Source organism: Hylobates moloch, unplaced genomic scaffold, assembly GCF_009828535.3.
Source record: "Hylobates moloch isolate HMO894 unplaced genomic scaffold, HMol_V3 SCAFFOLD_18, whole genome shotgun sequence".
Classification (NCBI taxonomy): domain Eukaryota; kingdom Metazoa; phylum Chordata; class Mammalia; order Primates; family Hylobatidae; genus Hylobates; species Hylobates moloch.
In genome coordinates, this window is record NW_026652293.1 from 16,683,162 (window position 1) to 16,702,098 (window position 18,937).

Genomic DNA, 18,937 nt, shown 5'->3' on the forward strand with positions numbered 1-18,937 from the left:
AATGATATATTATCTTGTTCATCCTGTTCATGGTGTATTGAAGATATAATATATCCTGTTCACGCTTGGTGCGATGGCTCACAAGCCCCTGTAATCCCAGCGCTTTGGGAAGTCGAGGTGGATGATTTGCTTGAGCCCAGGAGTTCAAGACCAGCCTGGGAAACATGGCAAAACCCCTTCTCTACAAAAAATCCAAAAATTAGCCAAGCGTGGTGGTGCATGCCTGTAGTCTGAGCTACTCTAAAGGCAGAGGCGGGAGGATCGCCTAGCCTGGGAGATTGAGGCTGCAGTGAGCTGGGATGGCACCACTGCACTCCAGCCTGGGTGATGGAGTGAGAACTTGTCTCAAAAATAAACAAACATTCAAACACACAAATATACAGACATATACATACATATATCCTGTTCATGATATATTATCCTGTATAATTGAATTCAATTTGCTTATATTTTATACACTTTTTTGGTTCACGAGACATATTGCCTGTATCTTTTCCCTTGTAATGTCCCTGACAGGCTGTGTTATCATAACTATGCTGGTCTCAAAAGATGATTTGGGAAATAATTTATCTTTTTCAGTTATCTGAAGGAGTTTGTGTAAAATTGGCATCATTTCCTCATTAGTGTTTGCAAGAATTGACAGAATAAATTCCCGACTTTGTTTTCTGTAGGGAAAGGTTTTAATTAAATTTTGTTGTTGTTGTTGTTGTTGTTTTTGAGACCGAGTCTCACTCTGTCACCCAGGCTGGAGTGCAATAGCACGATCTTGGCTCACCGCAACCTCCACCTCCTGGGTTCAAGCGATTCTGCTGCCTCAGCCTCCTGAGTAGCTGGGATTACAGGTACCCACCACCACACCTGGCTAATTTTTTTTTTTTTAGTAGAGATGGGGTTTCACCATCTTGGCCAGGCTGATCTCAATCTCCTGACCTCGTGATCCGCCCACCTCGGCCTTCCAAAGTGCTGGCATTACAGGCGTGAGCCACCACGCCCGGGCCCATACCTCATTTTGAATTTCATATTTCCATTATAATTCAGTTAAAAATATTTTCTAATGTCTGTTCTAAATTATTCTCTCATTAATGGTTTACTTCAAATTGTATTACCCAATTCCTAAATATCTGGGGATTTTCTAAGCAAGTTTATGTTGCTGATACCTAGTGTAATTCTACTCTTGTCAGAGAAGATATTCCATTCAAATATTCTACATTCTTCATTTTTTACCACTTATTTTGTAAGTTACTGAGATATTTATGTGAAAATCTCTACTGTAACCATGATTGTAAATTGTTTATTTCTTTTGATTTTTTCATTTTTTGCTTTATGTATTTTGAGGTTCTATTATTAGATATATCTAATATATATAATATATTAGATATGTATTATATATCTAATATATATGTATTAGATATGTATTAGTCATATCTTTCTGTTGAATGGTCTTTTATATCATTATAAAATGTTGCTCTTTATTATGGGATAAAGATTACCAGCACTCTTTTGGATACTTTTATATTAAATATTTTTTCTTTTTTTACTTCCAAGCCTTCTTTGGACTTATATTTATGATATGCATCTTTTGGTATTGTTTAATGATCTATTTTGATCATCTTTGTTCTTTAATTTTTATGTTTAGTTCATTTAAATTATATGTGATTTCTCACTTATTTGGGCTTGAATGTATCATCATGCTGTTTACACAATTGATTCCTTGATGCTTTTTTCTCCTCATGTCTTCACTTTGTTTATAATCATTAAGGATTGTTGTTGTAATTTTTCCCTCAATTAGCTTCTTAATTATGTGTTCTTTCATTATATTTTTAGTGGTTACCCAGGATAACAATGTGCATTCTGAAATTGTTACAGTCTACCTTACCTTCTAGAAAAGATAAATAAAATAGTTGAAATTATTCGTCACTTTCCAGAAACTGCAAATACCTTATAACACCCTTATCTTTCTTATCTAGTATGTATTGTATGTATTTTAATTCTTCATGTCTCTTAAAACCCAAAGACATCGCTTTTTTGTTTTAAATATTTAATATTATTTCAATTTAACCATGTATTTATTCTTTACTGTTTACTGTTCTTCCACCTGGAGTCATTTTCCTTATGCATGAAAAGTTTTCTTTCACACAGTCTGCTGGCACCATATTATTTGTCTGAAAATGTTTTTATTTTACCTCATAGGTAATTGTTTTTCTGACTGTAGAATTTACGTTAGCAGCTTTTTTCATTTGGCACTTTAGATAGGTTATTTTTGGTTTTGGAGCTTGTTTTGCTCTTGTTGAAAAAAATATACTATCAGTGGGTGGAGCCAAGATGGCCAAATAGGAACAGCTCCGGTCTACAGCTCCCAGCCTGAGCGACACAAAAGACGGGTGATTTCTGCATTTCCGTTTGAGGTACAAGGTTCATCTCACTATGGAGTGCCAAACAGTGGGTGCAGGACAGTCGGTGCAGCGCACTGTGTGCGAGCCAAAGCAGGGCGAGGCATTGCCTCACTCGGGAAGCACAAGGGGTCGGGGAGTTCCCTTTCCTAGTCAAAGAAAGGGGAAACAGACGGCACCTGGAAAATCGGGTCAGTCCCACCCTAATACTGCGCTTTTCCAACGGGCCTGGAAAACGGCACACCAGGAGATTGTGTCCCGCACCTGGCTCGGAGGGTCCTATGCCCACGGAGTCTTGCTGATTGCTAGCACAGCAGTCTGAGATCAAACTGCAAGGTGGCAGCGAGGCTGGGGGAGGGGCGCCTGCCATTGCCCAGGCTTGCTTAGGTAAACAAAGCAGCCAGGAAGCTCGAACTGGGTGGAGACCACCACAGTTCAACGAGACCTGCCTGCCTTTATAGGCTCCACCTCTGGGGGCAGGGCACAAACAAAAATTCAGCAGGAACCTCTGCAGACTTAAATGTCCCTGTCTGACTGACAGCTTTGAAGAGAGTATTGGTTCTCCCAGCACACAGCTGGAGATCTGAGAACGGACAGACTGCCTCCTAAAGTGGGTCCCTGACCCCTGAGCAGCCTAACTGGGAGGCACCCCCCAGTAGGGACAGACTGACACCTCACTCGGCCAGGTACTCCTCTGAGACAAAACTTCCAGAGGGACTATCAGACAGCTGAATTTGTGGTCTCACGAAAATCTGCTGTTCTGCAGCCACCGCTGCTGACACCCAGCCAAACAGGGTCTGGAGTGGACCTCTAGCAAACCCCAACAGACCTGCAGCTGAGGGTCCTGTCTGGTAGAAGGAAAACTAACAAACAGAAAGGACATCCACACCAAAAACCCATCTGTACATCACCATCATCAAAGACCAAAAGTAGATAAAACCACAAAGATGGGGAAAAAACAGAGCAGAAAAACTGGAAACTCTAAAAAGCAGAGCACCTCTCCTCCTCCAAAGGAACGCAGTTCCTCACCAGCAATGGAACAAAGCTGGACGGAGAATGACTTTGACGAGTTGAGAGAAGAAGGCTTCAGATGATCAAACTACTACGAGCTACGGAAGGAAATTCAAAACAATAGCAAAGAAGTTAAAAACTTTGAAAAAAAATTAGACGAATGGATAACTAGCATAACCAATGGAGAGAAGGGCTTAAAGGAGCTGATGGAGCTGAAAGCCAAGTATCAAGAACTACGCGAAGATTGCAGAAGTCTCAGCAGCTGATGCGATCAACTGGAAGAAAGGGTATCGGTGATGGAAGATGAAATGAATGAAACGAAGTGAGAAGGGAAGTTTAGAGAAAAAAGAATAAAAAGAAACGAACAAAGCCTCCAAGAAATTTGGGACTATGTGAAAAGACCAAACCTACGTCTGATTGGTGTACCTGAAAATGACGGGGAGAATGGAACCAAGTTGGAAAACACTCTGCAAGATATTATCCAGGAGAACTTCCCCAATCTAGCAAGGCAGGCCAACATTCAGATTCAGGAAATACAGAGAACGCCACAAAGATACTCCTCGAGAAGAGCAACTCCAAGACACATAATTGTCAGATTCACCAAAGTTTTAATGAAGAAAAAAATGTTAAGGGCAGCCAGAGAGAAAGGTCGGGTTACCCACAAAGGGAAGCCCATCAGACTAACAGCTGATCTCTCGGCAGACTCTACAAGCCAGAAGAGAGTGGGGGCTGATATTCAACATTCTTAAAGAAAAGAATTTTCAACCCAGAATTTCATATCCAGCCAAACTAAGCTTCATAAGTGAAGGAGAAATAAAATACTTTACAGACAAGCAAATGCTGAGTGATTTTGTCACCACCAGGCCTACCCTAAAAGAGCTCCTGAAGGAAGCACTAAACATGGAAAGGAACAACCGGTACCAGCCACTGCAAAAACATGCCAAATTGTAAAGACCATCGAGGCTAGGAAGAAACTGCATCAACTAATGAGCAAAATAACCAACTAACATCATAATGACAGGATCAAATTCACACATAACAATATTAACTTTAAATGTAAATGGGCTAAATGCTCCAATTAAAAGACACAGACTGGCAAACTGGATAAGTAGTCAAGGCCCATCAGTGTGCTTTATTCAGGAAACCGATCTCACGTGCAGAGACACACACAGACTCAAAATAAAGGGATGGAGAAAGATCTATCAAGCAAATGGAAAACAAAAAAAGGCAGGGGTTGCAATCCTAGTCTCTGATAAAATAGACTTTAAACCAACAAAGATCAAAAGAGACAAAGAAGGCCATTACATAATGGTAAAGGGATCAATTCAACAAGAAGGGCTAACTATCCTACATATATATGCACCCAACACAGGAACACCCAGATTCATAAAGCAAGTCCTGAGTGACCTACAAAGGGACTTAAACTCCCACACAATAATAATGGGAGATTTTATCACCCCACTGTCAACATTAGACAGATCAACAAGACAGAAAGTTAACAAGGATATCCAGGAATTGAACTCAGCTCTGTGCAAAGTGGACCTAATAGACATCTACGGAACTCTCCACCCCAAATCAACAGAATATACATTTTTTTCAGTACCACACCACACCTATTCCAAAATTGACCACATAGTTGGAAGTAAAGCTCTCCTCAGCAAATGTAAAAGAACAGAAATTATAACAAATTCTCTCTCAGACCACAGTGCAATCAAACTAGAACTCAGGATTAAGAAACTCACTCAAAACCGCTCAACTACATGGAAACTGAACAACCTGCTCCTGAATGACTATTGGGTACATAATGAAATGAAGGCAGAAATAAAGATGTTCCTTGAAACCAACAAGAACAAAGACACAACATACCAGAATCTCTGGGACACATTCAAAGCAGTGTGTAGAGGGAAATTTATAGCACTAAATGCCCACAAGAGAAAGCAGGAAAGATCCAAAATTGACACCCTAACATCACAATTAAAAGAACTAGAGAAGCAAGAGCAAACATATTCAAAAGCTAGCAGAAGGCTAGAAATAACTAAAATCAGAGCAGAACTGAAGGAAATAGAGACACAAAAAACCCTTCAAAAAATTAATGAATCCAGGAGCTGGTTTTTTGAAAAGATCAACAAAATTGATAGACCGCTGGCAAGACTAATAAGAAAAGAGAGAAGAATCAAAGAGATGCAATAAAAAATGTAAAAGGGGATATCACCACCGATCCTACAGAAATACAATCTACCATCAGAGAATACTACAAACACCTCTATGCAAATAAACTAGAGAATCTAGAAGAAATCGATAAATTCCTCGACAAATACACCCTCCCAAGACTAAACCAGGAAGAAGTTGAATCTCTGAATAGACCAATAACAGGCTCTGAAATTGTGGCAATAATCAATAGCCTACCAACCAAAAAAAGTCCAGGACCTGATGGATTCACAGCCAAATTCTACCAGAGGTACAAGGAGGAACTGGTACCATTCCTTCTGAAACTATTCCAATCGATAGAAAAAGAGGGAATCCTCCCTAACACATTTTATGAGGCCAGCATTGTCCTGATACCAAAGCCTGGCAGAGACATAACCAAAAAAGAGAATTTCAGACCAATATCCTTGATGAACATTGATGCAAAAATCCTCAATAAAATACTGGCAAACCGAATCCAGCAGCACATCAAAAAGCTTATACACCATGATCAAGTGGGCTTCATCCCTGGGATGCAAGGCTGGTTCAACATACGTAAATCAATAAATGTAATCCAGCATATAAACAGAACCAAAGACAAAAACCACATGATTATCTCAATAGATGCAGAAAAGGCCTTTGACAAAATTCAACAACGCTTCATGGTAAAAACTCTCAATAAATTAGGTATTGATGGGATGTATCTCAAAATAATAAGAGCTATCTACGACAAACCCACAGCCAATATCATACTGAATGGGCAAAAACTGGAAGCATTCCCTTTGAAAACTGGCACAAGACAGGGATGCCCTCTCTCACCACTCCTATTCAACATAGTGCTGGAAGTTCTGGCCAGGGCAATCAGGCAGGAGAAGGAAATAAAGGGTATTCAATTAGGAAAAGAGGAAGTCAAATTGTCCCTGTTTGCAGATGACATGATTGTATATTTAGAAAACCCCATCGTCTCAGCCCAAAATCTCCTTCAGCTGATTAGCAACTTCAGCAAAGTCTCAGGATACAAAATCAATGTACAAAAATCACAAGCATTCTTGTACACCGATCACAGACAAACAGAGAGCCAAATCATGAGTGAACTCCCATTCACAATTGCCTCAAAGAGAATTACAAGGATGAAGGACCTCTTCAAGGAGAATACAAACACTGCTCAAGAAAAAAAAAGGATACAAAAAAGGAAAAATTCATCGTCAGCTACCAATGACTTTCTTCACAGAATTGGAAAAAACTACTTTAAAGTTCATATGGAACCAAAAAAGAGCCCGCATCGCCAAGTCAATCCTAAGCCAAAAGAACAAAGCTGGAGGCATCATGCTACCTGACTTCAAACTATACTACAAGGCTACAGTAACCAAAACAGCATGGTACTGGTACCACAACAGAGACATAGATCAATGGAACAGAACAGAGCCCTCAGAAATAATGCCGCATATCTACAACTATCTGATCTTTGACAAACCTGACAAAAACAAGAAATGGGGAAAGGATTCCCTATTTAATAAATGGTGCTGGGAAAACTGGCTAGCCATATGTAGAAAGCCGAAACTGGATCCCTTCCTTACACCTTATACAAAAATTAATTCAAGATGGATTAAAGACTTAAATGTTAGACCTAAAACCATTAAAACCCTACAAGAAAACCTAGGCAATATCATTCAGGACATAGGCATGGGCAAGGACTTCATGTCTAAAACACCAAAAGCAATGGCAACAAAAGCCAAAATTGACAAATGGGATCTAATTAAACTAAAGAGCTTCTGCACAGCAAAAGAAACTACCATCAGAGTGAACAGGCAACCTACAGAATGGGAGAAAATTTTTGCAACCTACTCATCTGACAAAGGGCTAATATCCAGAATCTACAATGAACTCAAACAAATTTACAAGAAAGAAACAAACAACCCCATCAAAAAGTGGGTGAAGGACATGAATAGACACTTCTCAAAAGAAGACATTTATGCAGCCAAAAAACACATGAAAAAATGCTCATCATCACTGGCCATCAGAGAAATGCAAATCAAAATCACAATGAGATACCATTTCACACCTGTTAGAATGGCCATTATTAAAAAGTCAGGAAACAACAGGTGCTGGAGAGGATGTGGAGAAATAGTAACACTTTTGCACTGTTGGTGGGACTGTAAACTAGTTCAACCATTGTGGAAGTCAGTGTGGCGATTCCTCAGGGATCTAGAACTAGAAATACCATTTGACCCAGCCATCCCATTACTGGGTATATACCCAAAGGACTATAAATCATGCTGCTATAAAGACACATGCACACGTATGTTTATTGCGGCACTATTCACAATAGCAAAGACTTGGAACCAACCCAAATGTCCAACAATGATAGACTGGATTAAGAAAATGTGGCACAGGCCGGGCGTGGTGGCTCACGCCTGTAATCCCAGCACTTTGGGAGGCCAAGGCGGGTGGATCACGAGGTCAGGAGATCGAGAGCATCCTGGCTAACACGGTGAAATCCCATCTCTACTAAAAATACAAAAAATTAGCCGGGCGAGGTGGCAGGCGCCTGTAGTCCCAGCTACGCGGGAGGCTGAGGCAGGAGAATGTCGTGAATCCCGGGGGGCGGAGCCTGCAGTGAGCCGAGATCGTGCCACTGCACTCCAGCCTGGGTGAAAGAGTGAGACTCCGTCTCAAAAAAAAAAAAAAAAAAAAAAATGTGGCACATATACACCATGGAATACTATGCAGCCATAAAAAATGATGAGTTCATGTCCTTTGTAGGGACGTGGATGAAACTGGAAATCATCATTCTCAGTAAACTATCACAAGGACAAAAAACCAAACACCGCATGTTCTCACTCATAGGTGGGAATTGAACAATGAGAACTCATGGACACAGGAAGGGGAACATCACACTCCAGGGACTGTTGTGAGGTGGGGGGAGGGGGGAGGGACAGCATTAGGAGATATACCTAATGCTAAATGACGAGTTAATGGGTGCAGCAAAACAGCATGGCACATGGATACTTATGTAACAAACCTGCACATTGTGCACATGTACCCTAAAACCTAAAGTATAATAATAAAAAAAAACAAATAATAATAGTAAAAAAAAAAAGAAAAAATATACTATCAGTCTTATTGTTGCTCATTTGAAGGAAATATCTCATTTTAATTGGCTACTTTTTTAGATTTTTCTGTTTTTGGTTTTCAGAAGTTTTACTATAGTGTGCCTTGATTTGAGTGTTTGTGTGTGTGCGTGTGTTTTGTATTTTGCGAGGTTTATAGTGTTGATTGAATCTGTGACTTGATGTCTTTCTTTATTTAGGAAGATTCTTAGCCATTTTCTTTTTAAATATTGCTGTTGCCTATTCTCTCCCCTCCTCCTGAGACTTCGATTGCATGTACATTAGACATCTTCACTTATCTGTTTTAGAGTTTCCTTTTTTTCACATAGATTCCAATCTCTGGTAAAATTTACTTTTCCTATATTGTCCTGTACATATTAATCGTATTGATTTTGATGTCCCAGTCTTATATGTATAGTATTTGCTTTGGGTGTATGTATTGTATTTTTTCCCCTCTTGGCATTTGATCATTTGGGTCACTTTGTATTGAACTTTAGATTTTGTGAGTTAAAAATTACAGAAGCTGTTGAAGATGTGTTCCTTCCAGTTAGATTTAAATTTTTTCTCACAAGCAAATAGAATATGAGAGGACTTTGTTTTGTTTCTGGCTACTTCTGATCTGCCTTTCTCCTAGTTCATCATTGCATTGGGGTCTCTACTGACAGCATGGTGTTTTTACCAGAGTTCCTCGTTTTGGTGAGTCCTGAACTCTAACCTCTGTCTTGCCAGTATTGCTGAAATATTGGTCAACCCTCTAGCCTTCTGACTCTTGGTTTCCAGCTGTCTCACCCAGCAAATGTTTCTTTTAATAGTTGGCAAATATAGATATTTTTGTTCATTTCTCTGTTGTTCCTTCTTTTTCAGGCTCCTGACCCTTCAATTCTTTGGTAGTCCCAAACTCCAACTTTTATCTTCCCATTCCAATGAGATTTCCTCAAGTGCTGGGCTGCAGCTTGGCCTCTATTTCCTCATAGACTGAATCTGAAAGTGCACTGAGGAAAAAACAAAGCACCTCTATACTTCCTATGTCACCAGACCTTGCCCCCTTAGGTTCTGACTTGGCTGTGCTTTGATGCCTGCAAAGAGTAATTTGGGTGTGGGGGTTATTTTTTAAAAATCTTTTATCTTTCCCCTCTCATCAGTAAGAGGCATGATATGATGTAAGTTTGAAATAAGTCTGAAATAAGTCTCTTAATGTACATTTTTCACATACCAATTTTTAATATCTAAAGAAAGGTGATTCTGTGGATGACATTTTTAAATTCTAAAGGCTCATAGATTCTACGATTTTAGCTATTAGTTTACATCTCTTTGAGTATTGTTTATTTCCTTCTACTGTTAATGCTCCTTTCTGTACGTCATTAAAGGGAGCTTTTGGTTGCCTTATGTCTCTGATTTATGATCTTGAGATGCACTCTACTTGCATTATTGTTGTTAAATACATCATCTTACTATAGAAACTCTCACTGTAGAAAGTTTATTTCTTTAATTTATATTTTTCATCAAGTTGATAGTTTTCACCTTTTCTGCTATGTATCTTTAAGCAATCTAAGTTTGCTTTTTACATTTAATAATGTTAACATTTTCTTTATGAAGTTTTATCTTTTTAGAAACCTAAATTGATTTTTCTATTGAAAATGACAGTTGTTTAAAATGATAATGGAAACTACGCAAAGGAATATGCCCATCTGGATTACAGTTTTCTAAAAGTGTTTGTTATACACTAGAACTGATTGAAGATTATTCTAAGTTTAAAAACATCGTTGCACTTATACAACTTTTTTAATGAAAATGCTCAAGGTCCATCATGCTGGTCCTGTGCCAGAGAACACTCAAAACTTAAACTTTTGTCTTTAAAAGTAAACTCAGCGCCTCTTGGTGGTGTTAGTATTGCTGTGGTCGTGTTCTTATTTTAAAAAAAAAAAATTATAGAATGTTCCCTGCATGACAAGTATTGATGCTAGGGATTTATAGAAAGCACTTAAGAGTTCTTGCATTTTGGAAGTGTACGTTTTGTTTTCAAAGCACTGTCCTCTGAGCATTTCCATATTATCTCTGATTATAGGCATTCACTTATAAAATCAAATGTTAGATGCTGTGTGTTCTATACACAGTTAAAAATACTTTTTCTGAAAAGTTAATTATCTACATAATGTATTACTTCATGTCTCACTACCTCTCTAATGACATTAGTAATACCGTTAGTCCAGAAACAAGTAGAAATTCAATAGTACTAGGTAATCAGCCTCACAGTCTGTCTAAATTTTCTGGTAGTGAGATTTGAAGGTTCCAATGGGCTACAAAATATTTAACAATAATATCTAACAAATAATAGTTTGATATTAGTGATTCAACTTGAAGATGTAATTACCTTTTAATTTACTAGGAGAATGGATGATGTTTCAAATGGAGAGATGAGAAAAAAATATCAACAAACTCATGTGACAATTAATATGTAATTTTCTAAGATTGCTTTAAAATAATGCTTTTGTGTCTACTGCAGTACTGGATATATAAGTTTTCTATTGCTGCTGTTAACAAACCACCACAAATTTGGTGGTTTAAACAATACAAATTTATTACCGTACAGTTCTTTAGGTCAGAAGTCTGACACCAAGCTGAAATCTAAGTGTTTGGTAGGGCTGTATTTCTTTCCAGGGGCTATAGGGAATAATGAGTTTCTTGCTCATTCAGGTTACTGACAGGAATCAGTTATTGGAGTTGTAGGACCAGGACTGAGATTCTCGTTTTCTTGCCTATTGTAAACTGAGAGCCTTTCACAGCTTATAGTGGCTGCAGTATTCCTTATGTTCTAGCTTCTTCCTCCTTCCATTTTCAAAGCTAACAATTTGTGATTGAGTTCTCATGTTACATCTGTCTGACCCATTCTTTCTCAGTTATTGGCCATCTTCTACGATGCCTATGATTAGATTTGACTCACCTGTGTATGCTTGTTGGTCTGCCTATTTCAAGGTCTTATCTTAATCCGATCTGCAAAGTCTCTTTTACCATATAAGTATCTACAGCTTCCTGGGACTAGAGTGTGTACATCTTTGATAGGCCATCATTCTGCCTACCACACTGGCTAACCTAGGAATTTATAATGTTTTATATAAAACAAAACAAAACAAAACTACAGTGTAAGAACCTGACTCAGGGGGAACTAAAAACAGGTCCAGCTTCTTTGTTCTTTCCGCTGAACAACTCTTCTTATTTTGACCTCAGGCTAGAGATAACTACTTCTTATCTAACCCAAGGAGCCATGTTAATTAGAATTGCTGTTTTAGTTTTTATCCTCCTTGAGTGGGGGAGAAAATCAAATGTTTTGGTTTAACCTTTTTGAGGGCTATGGGAATAAAAATAAGCAATAACAATAGTTTACAAGCACTTATTATGTACTAGGTGCAGTGCTAAGCCCTATTACTCCACTTTCTATTTTATTCCATTTACCAACTCTGTGAGGTTGGTTATTATTCCACATTACAGAGGAGAAAACTAGGCATAGAAGTTGGGTAGCTTGCTCAATGTTTGGCTAGTAAGTGTTATAGCCAGAATTCAAACCCAGATCTTTTTAATGTTTAAGCTTCTTATTTTTACCAGTTTACTGTACTGTCTGCATTTTGTGATAGTATACAGTATTATTGCTATTATCAAGTTCTTGCAAGTATTCACATTGGAAGTTTGCTACTTGAAGTCATTGTCTTATCAAGTTGAGTACATTTTACATCTAATTATATTCTTGTTCATTCATACAGGTGAAAAACCATACAAGTGTCAAATTTGCAATCAGTCTTTTAGAATTAAGAAAACATTAACAAAACACCTGGTTATTCATTCTGATGCCCGACCTTTCAACTGTCAGCACTGTAATGCAACATTTAAGCGGAAAGACAAGCTGAAATACCACATTGACCATGTTCATGAAATAAAATCTCCTGATGATCCTCTCAGTACTTCTGAGGAAAAACTTGTATCCTTGCCAGTTGAGTACTCATCTGATGACAAAATCTTTCAAACAGAAACAAAATATATGGACCAGCCCAAAATTTATCAATCGGAAGCCAAGACGATGTTACAGAATGTATCTGCTGAAGTATGTGTTCCAGTAACTCTGGTTCCAGTTCAGATGCCCGAGACTCCGAGTGACCTAGTGCGTCATACTACCACACTCCCACCATCTTCTCATGAGATTTTGTCACCACAGCCACAGTCGACTGATTATCCACGAGCAGCGGATTTAGCTTTTCTGGAAAAATATACTCTTACTCCTCAACCTGCAAATATAGTTCACCCAGTTCGACCTGAACAAATGCTAGATCCTAGAGAACAATCTTATCTTGGAACATTACTGGGCCTTGATAGCACTACTGGTGTTCAAAATATTTCTACTAATGAGCATCATTCATGAGTAAATCTAAACATTCCACAGATTTTTGGATGGTTATATGCTAATGGTAGAGCTGATAGCTTTTAAATTTGTGGGGCTGCTATTTTCTTGTTTTTCCTAGTTTCTCAAGTCCTCAGAACAGTTTGAAATCAAGAAAACTAAGTGTCTCTGTTTACTGAACATGAATATTTGGACAAAATTTCTGGCATAATATTTGAAAAAAAGTACACATTTTTGTGATTTTTTAAAGATTATTTAGTGCTAACTTTTAATGGTTTCTTAAATTTTTTGCAATTATTAGCTGCTGATATTATGGAAGTATTTTTTTAATCATCAGTGGAAATTTTCATTCTTCTTTAGTCTCATTCCTCTCCTTCTTCTTCCTAGCCCCTCTTACAAACAAGTTTGAGGACCATGTAGCCTTTAAGAAGGAATTAAGAGTATACTGATAATTGCAACTGTTTCTTATCCTAACTTAAGATTCATTATTATGTTATACAAATTTTTAAAATTGAAATTAGGAATTTGAATTTACAAGAATGCCTTGGATATTTCTGTGTTGTCTTTCCATTCATACATAATTTTATCATTATCCTTTGGACTTTCGATATACTCAAAGCCAGAAAGCTTAACTAATGTAAGATTAGCTGTTAAATGTAGGACTGAAATAATAATCCAGATAATTGGTTTTTGCCTATACTTCAATTGTTATGAATAAGAAAGGCAAACATAGGTCTAGGCATTAAATTATACAAACTGAAAATGTGTTACAAGAAAAATATGAGAGTTTTAACTAGATGTTTTTCAAGGTAAGTTCACCTTTTGTACTTTGCTATTTATTTCAGAAATGTTGACAATACAACATAGCATATGTCTTCATCTCACTAAGAAAAGAGCAGTTGTAACTCAATGAAATTTAATTAAACATGCTACTTTTGATTTCATTTACTTGGCTGATAGAAACTCTGGGAAACAGGAACTAGATATTTTGTGTTCAATTGTTAGAAAAGGTGCCAAACAGATTATGAAATTTGTGCCTAATTTAACTTAACATTGTTTAATTAAATGGAACCACTACTTATATACAGATTTACATGCAATCCAGATCTTTAATTTTGCCTTCACAAAAGCCTAATGTCTAATTAACCTTTAATTTTTATTTCTGTATGAGACAAAAGTTGAGGACTTGGTGAAAGGAAATAGCAGTTACAGCAAAACCTCAGTGATTAAAATTGAGGACAAAGTCAAAATTATAAAATACTTTTAAAGACATGCACTTTCCATATTTTCAAGTCAATTTTAACTAAAAACTAAGATAATGTTTCCTAGTAGAGTTGCTTGAAGATTAGACTAGACAGGGTTGATTTATTATTAGCATGTCATTTGTACATAAACTACTAGAAAATAGCAGTTTTAAAAGTTTTCTATTTCAGTTTTGTTTACACTCCTAATTGCTTTAAGCACTTTTTTGTGTGTGTAAACTTAAAGTCTAGCCCAGCCCTTGTGAAAAAAAAATCACAAATAAAATAATGAAGTTTTAATGAATAAAGTTTAACCAATTAGTAATGGTGGAAACTGTTGCTGAAGCACTTAAGAAATAAAGGTACTTTACAGCAACGTTCGCCATACTAGCAGAGGTAAAACAAAAGAAATACTGAAAATTGAGGCAGTTAACCAAAGTAGCTCATATAAATAATAAAACCAATCTGAGTTTAGCCTCATTTGTCAAGGTTTGATTGTAATTGTCTTAAGATTAGTGGACATACTTACTATGTTCTCCTTTTTAAAGTATTCTTATTTCTTTGTGTGGAAATGTTATATCTGGGGTACTTACATGATTGAGGTTGACTATATGAGGTACTGTTAGTCTGTTAGTCTTTCAAATTGACTTTTAAAAATACATATCTTTATGATTTTAATCATAAAGACTGACAATATTATAACTAAAAATCTTACTATAATGAAAGAAATCATACATAAAAGTGTAGCCTGCCTTACATATAAGCTAATGTAGAAAAGTTTAGACTTATAAAAAGGCAGATAGTATATATATGTTTATATACATGTATGTATATGGTATATTATACATTTGGTGGCAGAAAAAGAAGATACTGCATTTTCACATTGAAAAGAATACTTTGATTTTTGAAGGTATTTACTTTAGGGTTCTTTTAATAATAATATCCGTCCTAATGCTTTAAATATATGATTTAATTGTAGGAATTGGTTTACATAGAACGTTTTTGGAATACATCTCTTAGTAAAGTGAAATATAATAATATAATTGTACTTAGTTACTATTGTAGATAACTTAAACTTGAGTAGTGATTTACTGTTTTATAAAATGCTTTCATATACGTTATCTCATTTGAACCTCATAACCAGCCCTGAAATATTAAGAACAAGCTATATTCCCACTTTATAAAGAATTTGAGGTTAAGATAAAAGGACTCATTTAAGCTCACATGGTCAGTAAGTGGCAGAGCTACTAGTAGGGAAAGAAGAAAGCTAGCATTAATGAATGCTTACTATGTGCCAGGTACTACATCCTGTCATTTAATCTTAACCTAGTCTGGGAGATGCATAATATAATTCTGATGAAGTAATAGTTTCAGTGGATGATTGAAAACAACAACAACAAAAACAAAATGAAACTAATCTGCTGCCTCTAATTTACAAAAATGTAAGAAATTTTACAGTTGTGAAAACCTCATGGATTTGGGCAAACTGAATGTATATAGGCTTTTGACAAAAGTTGGCACAAAAAGTATAAAAGGAGGCCTATTCTTTTCAGTTGACCTTTTGTAATATTTGATTTAGAGTATTTTGGACAAATGCTCTATAACTAATCCATTTATGTTGTAACTGTACTTAAAATTTTGAATCTTGCAACTAAGTTTAGCCTCATTCAGAATTTTTTTATTTTGTGAGCATAATTTATTGTTTTAAATTAATTTTTTAGCAGATAGCAGTTAGCACTTAATCTGTAAATTGAGTAATTTATAAAGTGCAGGAATGTGTTAATCTAATGGGTTTTGACTTAAATGCACCAAAGATTTTTAGTAGGTATTAAATAGTTTAAAAGACTTTAAATTCTTTCTTGCTTGAATAACTATTTGTCCAAAGAAGCACAGTTGAAGTCCTAGAATAATGGATTTAAAAAAAAAAAAAAAGTTGTTAGTTTGAATACTGAGATTGATTATTGTGTTTATATGTATAAAAATAGGAGCAAAAGAAAATACTCTGGGAATAGTCATACTGACAAACCAATTATAAGTGAGAATACTGTTTTCCTTAGTTTAATTAATACAATGTTATGTTTTTTAGAGAACACTACTAAATGCTAAATAAGCCTATTTTTTACACTACACTATCAAAATAATTTTTGCCTTCGAATTTTTTTAAGTGAAGTTGAGGTTATTTTTGTAAGAAACCCAACCTATTTTTTTTGCAGCCTAAAATCCCATTTAAGGTTAGGGGTTGGTCCTTGTGCCAGCAAGATTTAACCAACTGTAAAGGTAGTAGTCTTCGCATACATTTAAGTAATTAAGGCATTTATTGCTGGGAGAATAGAAGTAACAAAAATATGGTTTTAAATTGGTGCTTTATTAGGTGACTTCCTTTTAGGCGATGGCAGGTCATGAAATAGGTACACTAATAATTTTCTATCAACCTTAAAAAGTGTCAAAGCATCTTTGTAGGGTGACTCTAAACTGCTAATTAAGGGTTGATAAGTAATTATCATTGGCTGCTTTTCAATATAATTGCAAACAAATTAAAACCCAGTTAAACTGATGTTTGTAAGCTTGAGTTTTCTTCCTACCATATCACTCTCATATATCAGTGATGAAACGTCAGATTTTGAGCAGTAGCTCTTTGACAGTGTCCTTTTATACCCAGTCTTTTCTGCATTGAATGCTTTGTGCCTTTTCGATGTGTCGTAGTTGCTTAGAGTTGATTCTGCTGGCTAGATTGTACTGATTAATAGATTTTTTTTTTTTTTTTTGGTTATGGGTGTTATGATTGTGTTGCCTGCTGGTTGGGCAACTGTTTTTTTTTAGGTTGCTTTATGTTTATATAGGCAAATTGGCACTGTTAGTGTGAATATTTGTTTTTATGATTTATATATCATTTAAAAAATCTCTGTTGTGGCCTTTATAGTTACTGTGAAGCCACTCTTGGGCCTGTCTCTATATGCTTATTAGAGGAATCTGACAAGTAAAATAAAATGAGTAGTGTGTCTGCATCTGTGTCTCTGTTTCTCTGTCTTTTAAATAACCAGTAACCATAACTACACAGTTCTGCAGTGAATGACCTTATTTCAGTTTGCCTAAAACTGAACAAGAGGTGATGGTTTGAGATGAGTTTCTCATTAGGAGCAGCAACATCCCAACCAATACATAACGAGTTGATCAACTCAGGAAAAATCAGGACTTTAAAGAAGGTTGTATTTGGATATTCTAAGATTCAGTGCCAAATTTAAAATGCCTAGAAATGTATTCTACAAGTAGCATTTCTAAAACTTTAAGTAGTGTTATAGTAAATGCTACTTGCTGTTAAGAGTGAATAATGGATAATGTGAGAATAATTTTCTAAACAACTTCTAGAAACTAGACAGTTCTTCCTTATATCCTACCCTTTTCCACATTTCTTTAATGTGGGGTTTTTTGTTTGTTTGTTTTGAGGGTAGAGGGAATCCCCTCCTTATTTCCTCTAAAATTGTTTTTACTTAAGATACCTTTTCCCTATAATCTTAGCATGCTTTCTGCTCTTTCTCTTTGGAAGTAGCATTAATAAGATAGATGTAATAGGATTAAGATGTGAGGAAGATGAGAAAAAGAAGGTTTTTGTAGAGAGAGTGCTTGTGTTTTGTTTACTCTTCATGTTTCAACTTGCTGTGTATGATCATAAATCTATGATCTTGAGAAAAATCCTAAAACAATTTAAATTTAGCCTATGCAGCCAATTACATAAAGAGAAATTAAGGATTATATTCAGAGGAGAAATTAAGGATTATATTTAGAGCATAGAGGTTATACAAAGAATATAACCTTGTTTGGTCAAATTCTTAGGTAAAGAAAAGTAATCAATGCTTGCATTGCTGTTGGAGATTCTAAAAGATGTACTGAATGAAGAGGATGTACACATCTCATTGTTACTGCACATTTTTTTGCTTGGCATTCCTGCTTGCGTTAAAGCTGGACAATGTACTGTGATGTAATTATAAAATTTTTATTCTTTCCAACGATTGGACTCTTCTTATCCCTATTGATAAAACTGTATTACAATTGATGAGTGTGGCTGCCAGAAAATAATACAAAACTGGGCATTTAGCTGTTCCACATTGTGTAGTAAATGTTTTGATTATGGGGATTTACAGTGTACATTAAAGTAGAAATGCTTTTGAACTTGTTTTCAGTCTCAAATAATAATTTTTCTTTTTAATTAAGGATACTTTAAAAGCAATGACAGAAAAATCTAAAATATCAGAATTAATTATTGTGAACTGTGTGTAAAATATCTTGTGAGTTTTATACATACTTTGGTTGTCTGATGTTTCCTAAGTATAAATGTCTTTATAGAAAATTTCAGTTCTCTGTGAAGAGTAGGAAGTGTACTGTATATTGAACTAGTTCTTTGTGTTATTTTGATATTTAAAATAAATATAAAGTTCTTTGGTCCTAATACAGCATATCTAGGTTTTATTGAATCACATTTTCACAGGATGGGAATGCAGTACTCTGAAACCAAGTAACTTGCAGCACATTTTAAAACATTTTCTCATAAGCTATATATTTTGAAATATTTTATATATTAAATGTATAAACCATTAAACTAATTTTAAGTATAATATA

The 18,937-nt window shown here is 35.9% G+C and overlaps 1 protein-coding gene across 3 annotated transcripts in view; it reads left to right on the top strand.

Moving 5' to 3' along the window:
* The window catches only part of ZBTB41 (zinc finger and BTB domain containing 41), a 57,792-nt gene extending 39,025 nt beyond the window's left edge, over positions 1–18,767 (top strand). For 2 of the 3 annotated variants that reach the window (XM_032136867.2, XM_058430631.1), the window contains one exon: positions 12,451–18,767. In XM_032136867.2, coding sequence (XP_031992758.1) covers positions 12,451–13,103 — 653 coding nt within the window. In that variant the 3' untranslated portion in view covers positions 13,104–18,767. The remainder of the gene's footprint in view (positions 1–12,450) is intronic. The other variant, XR_009210779.1, reaches the window with a different exon arrangement.
* The last annotated feature ends 170 nt before the right edge of the window (positions 18,768–18,937 follow it).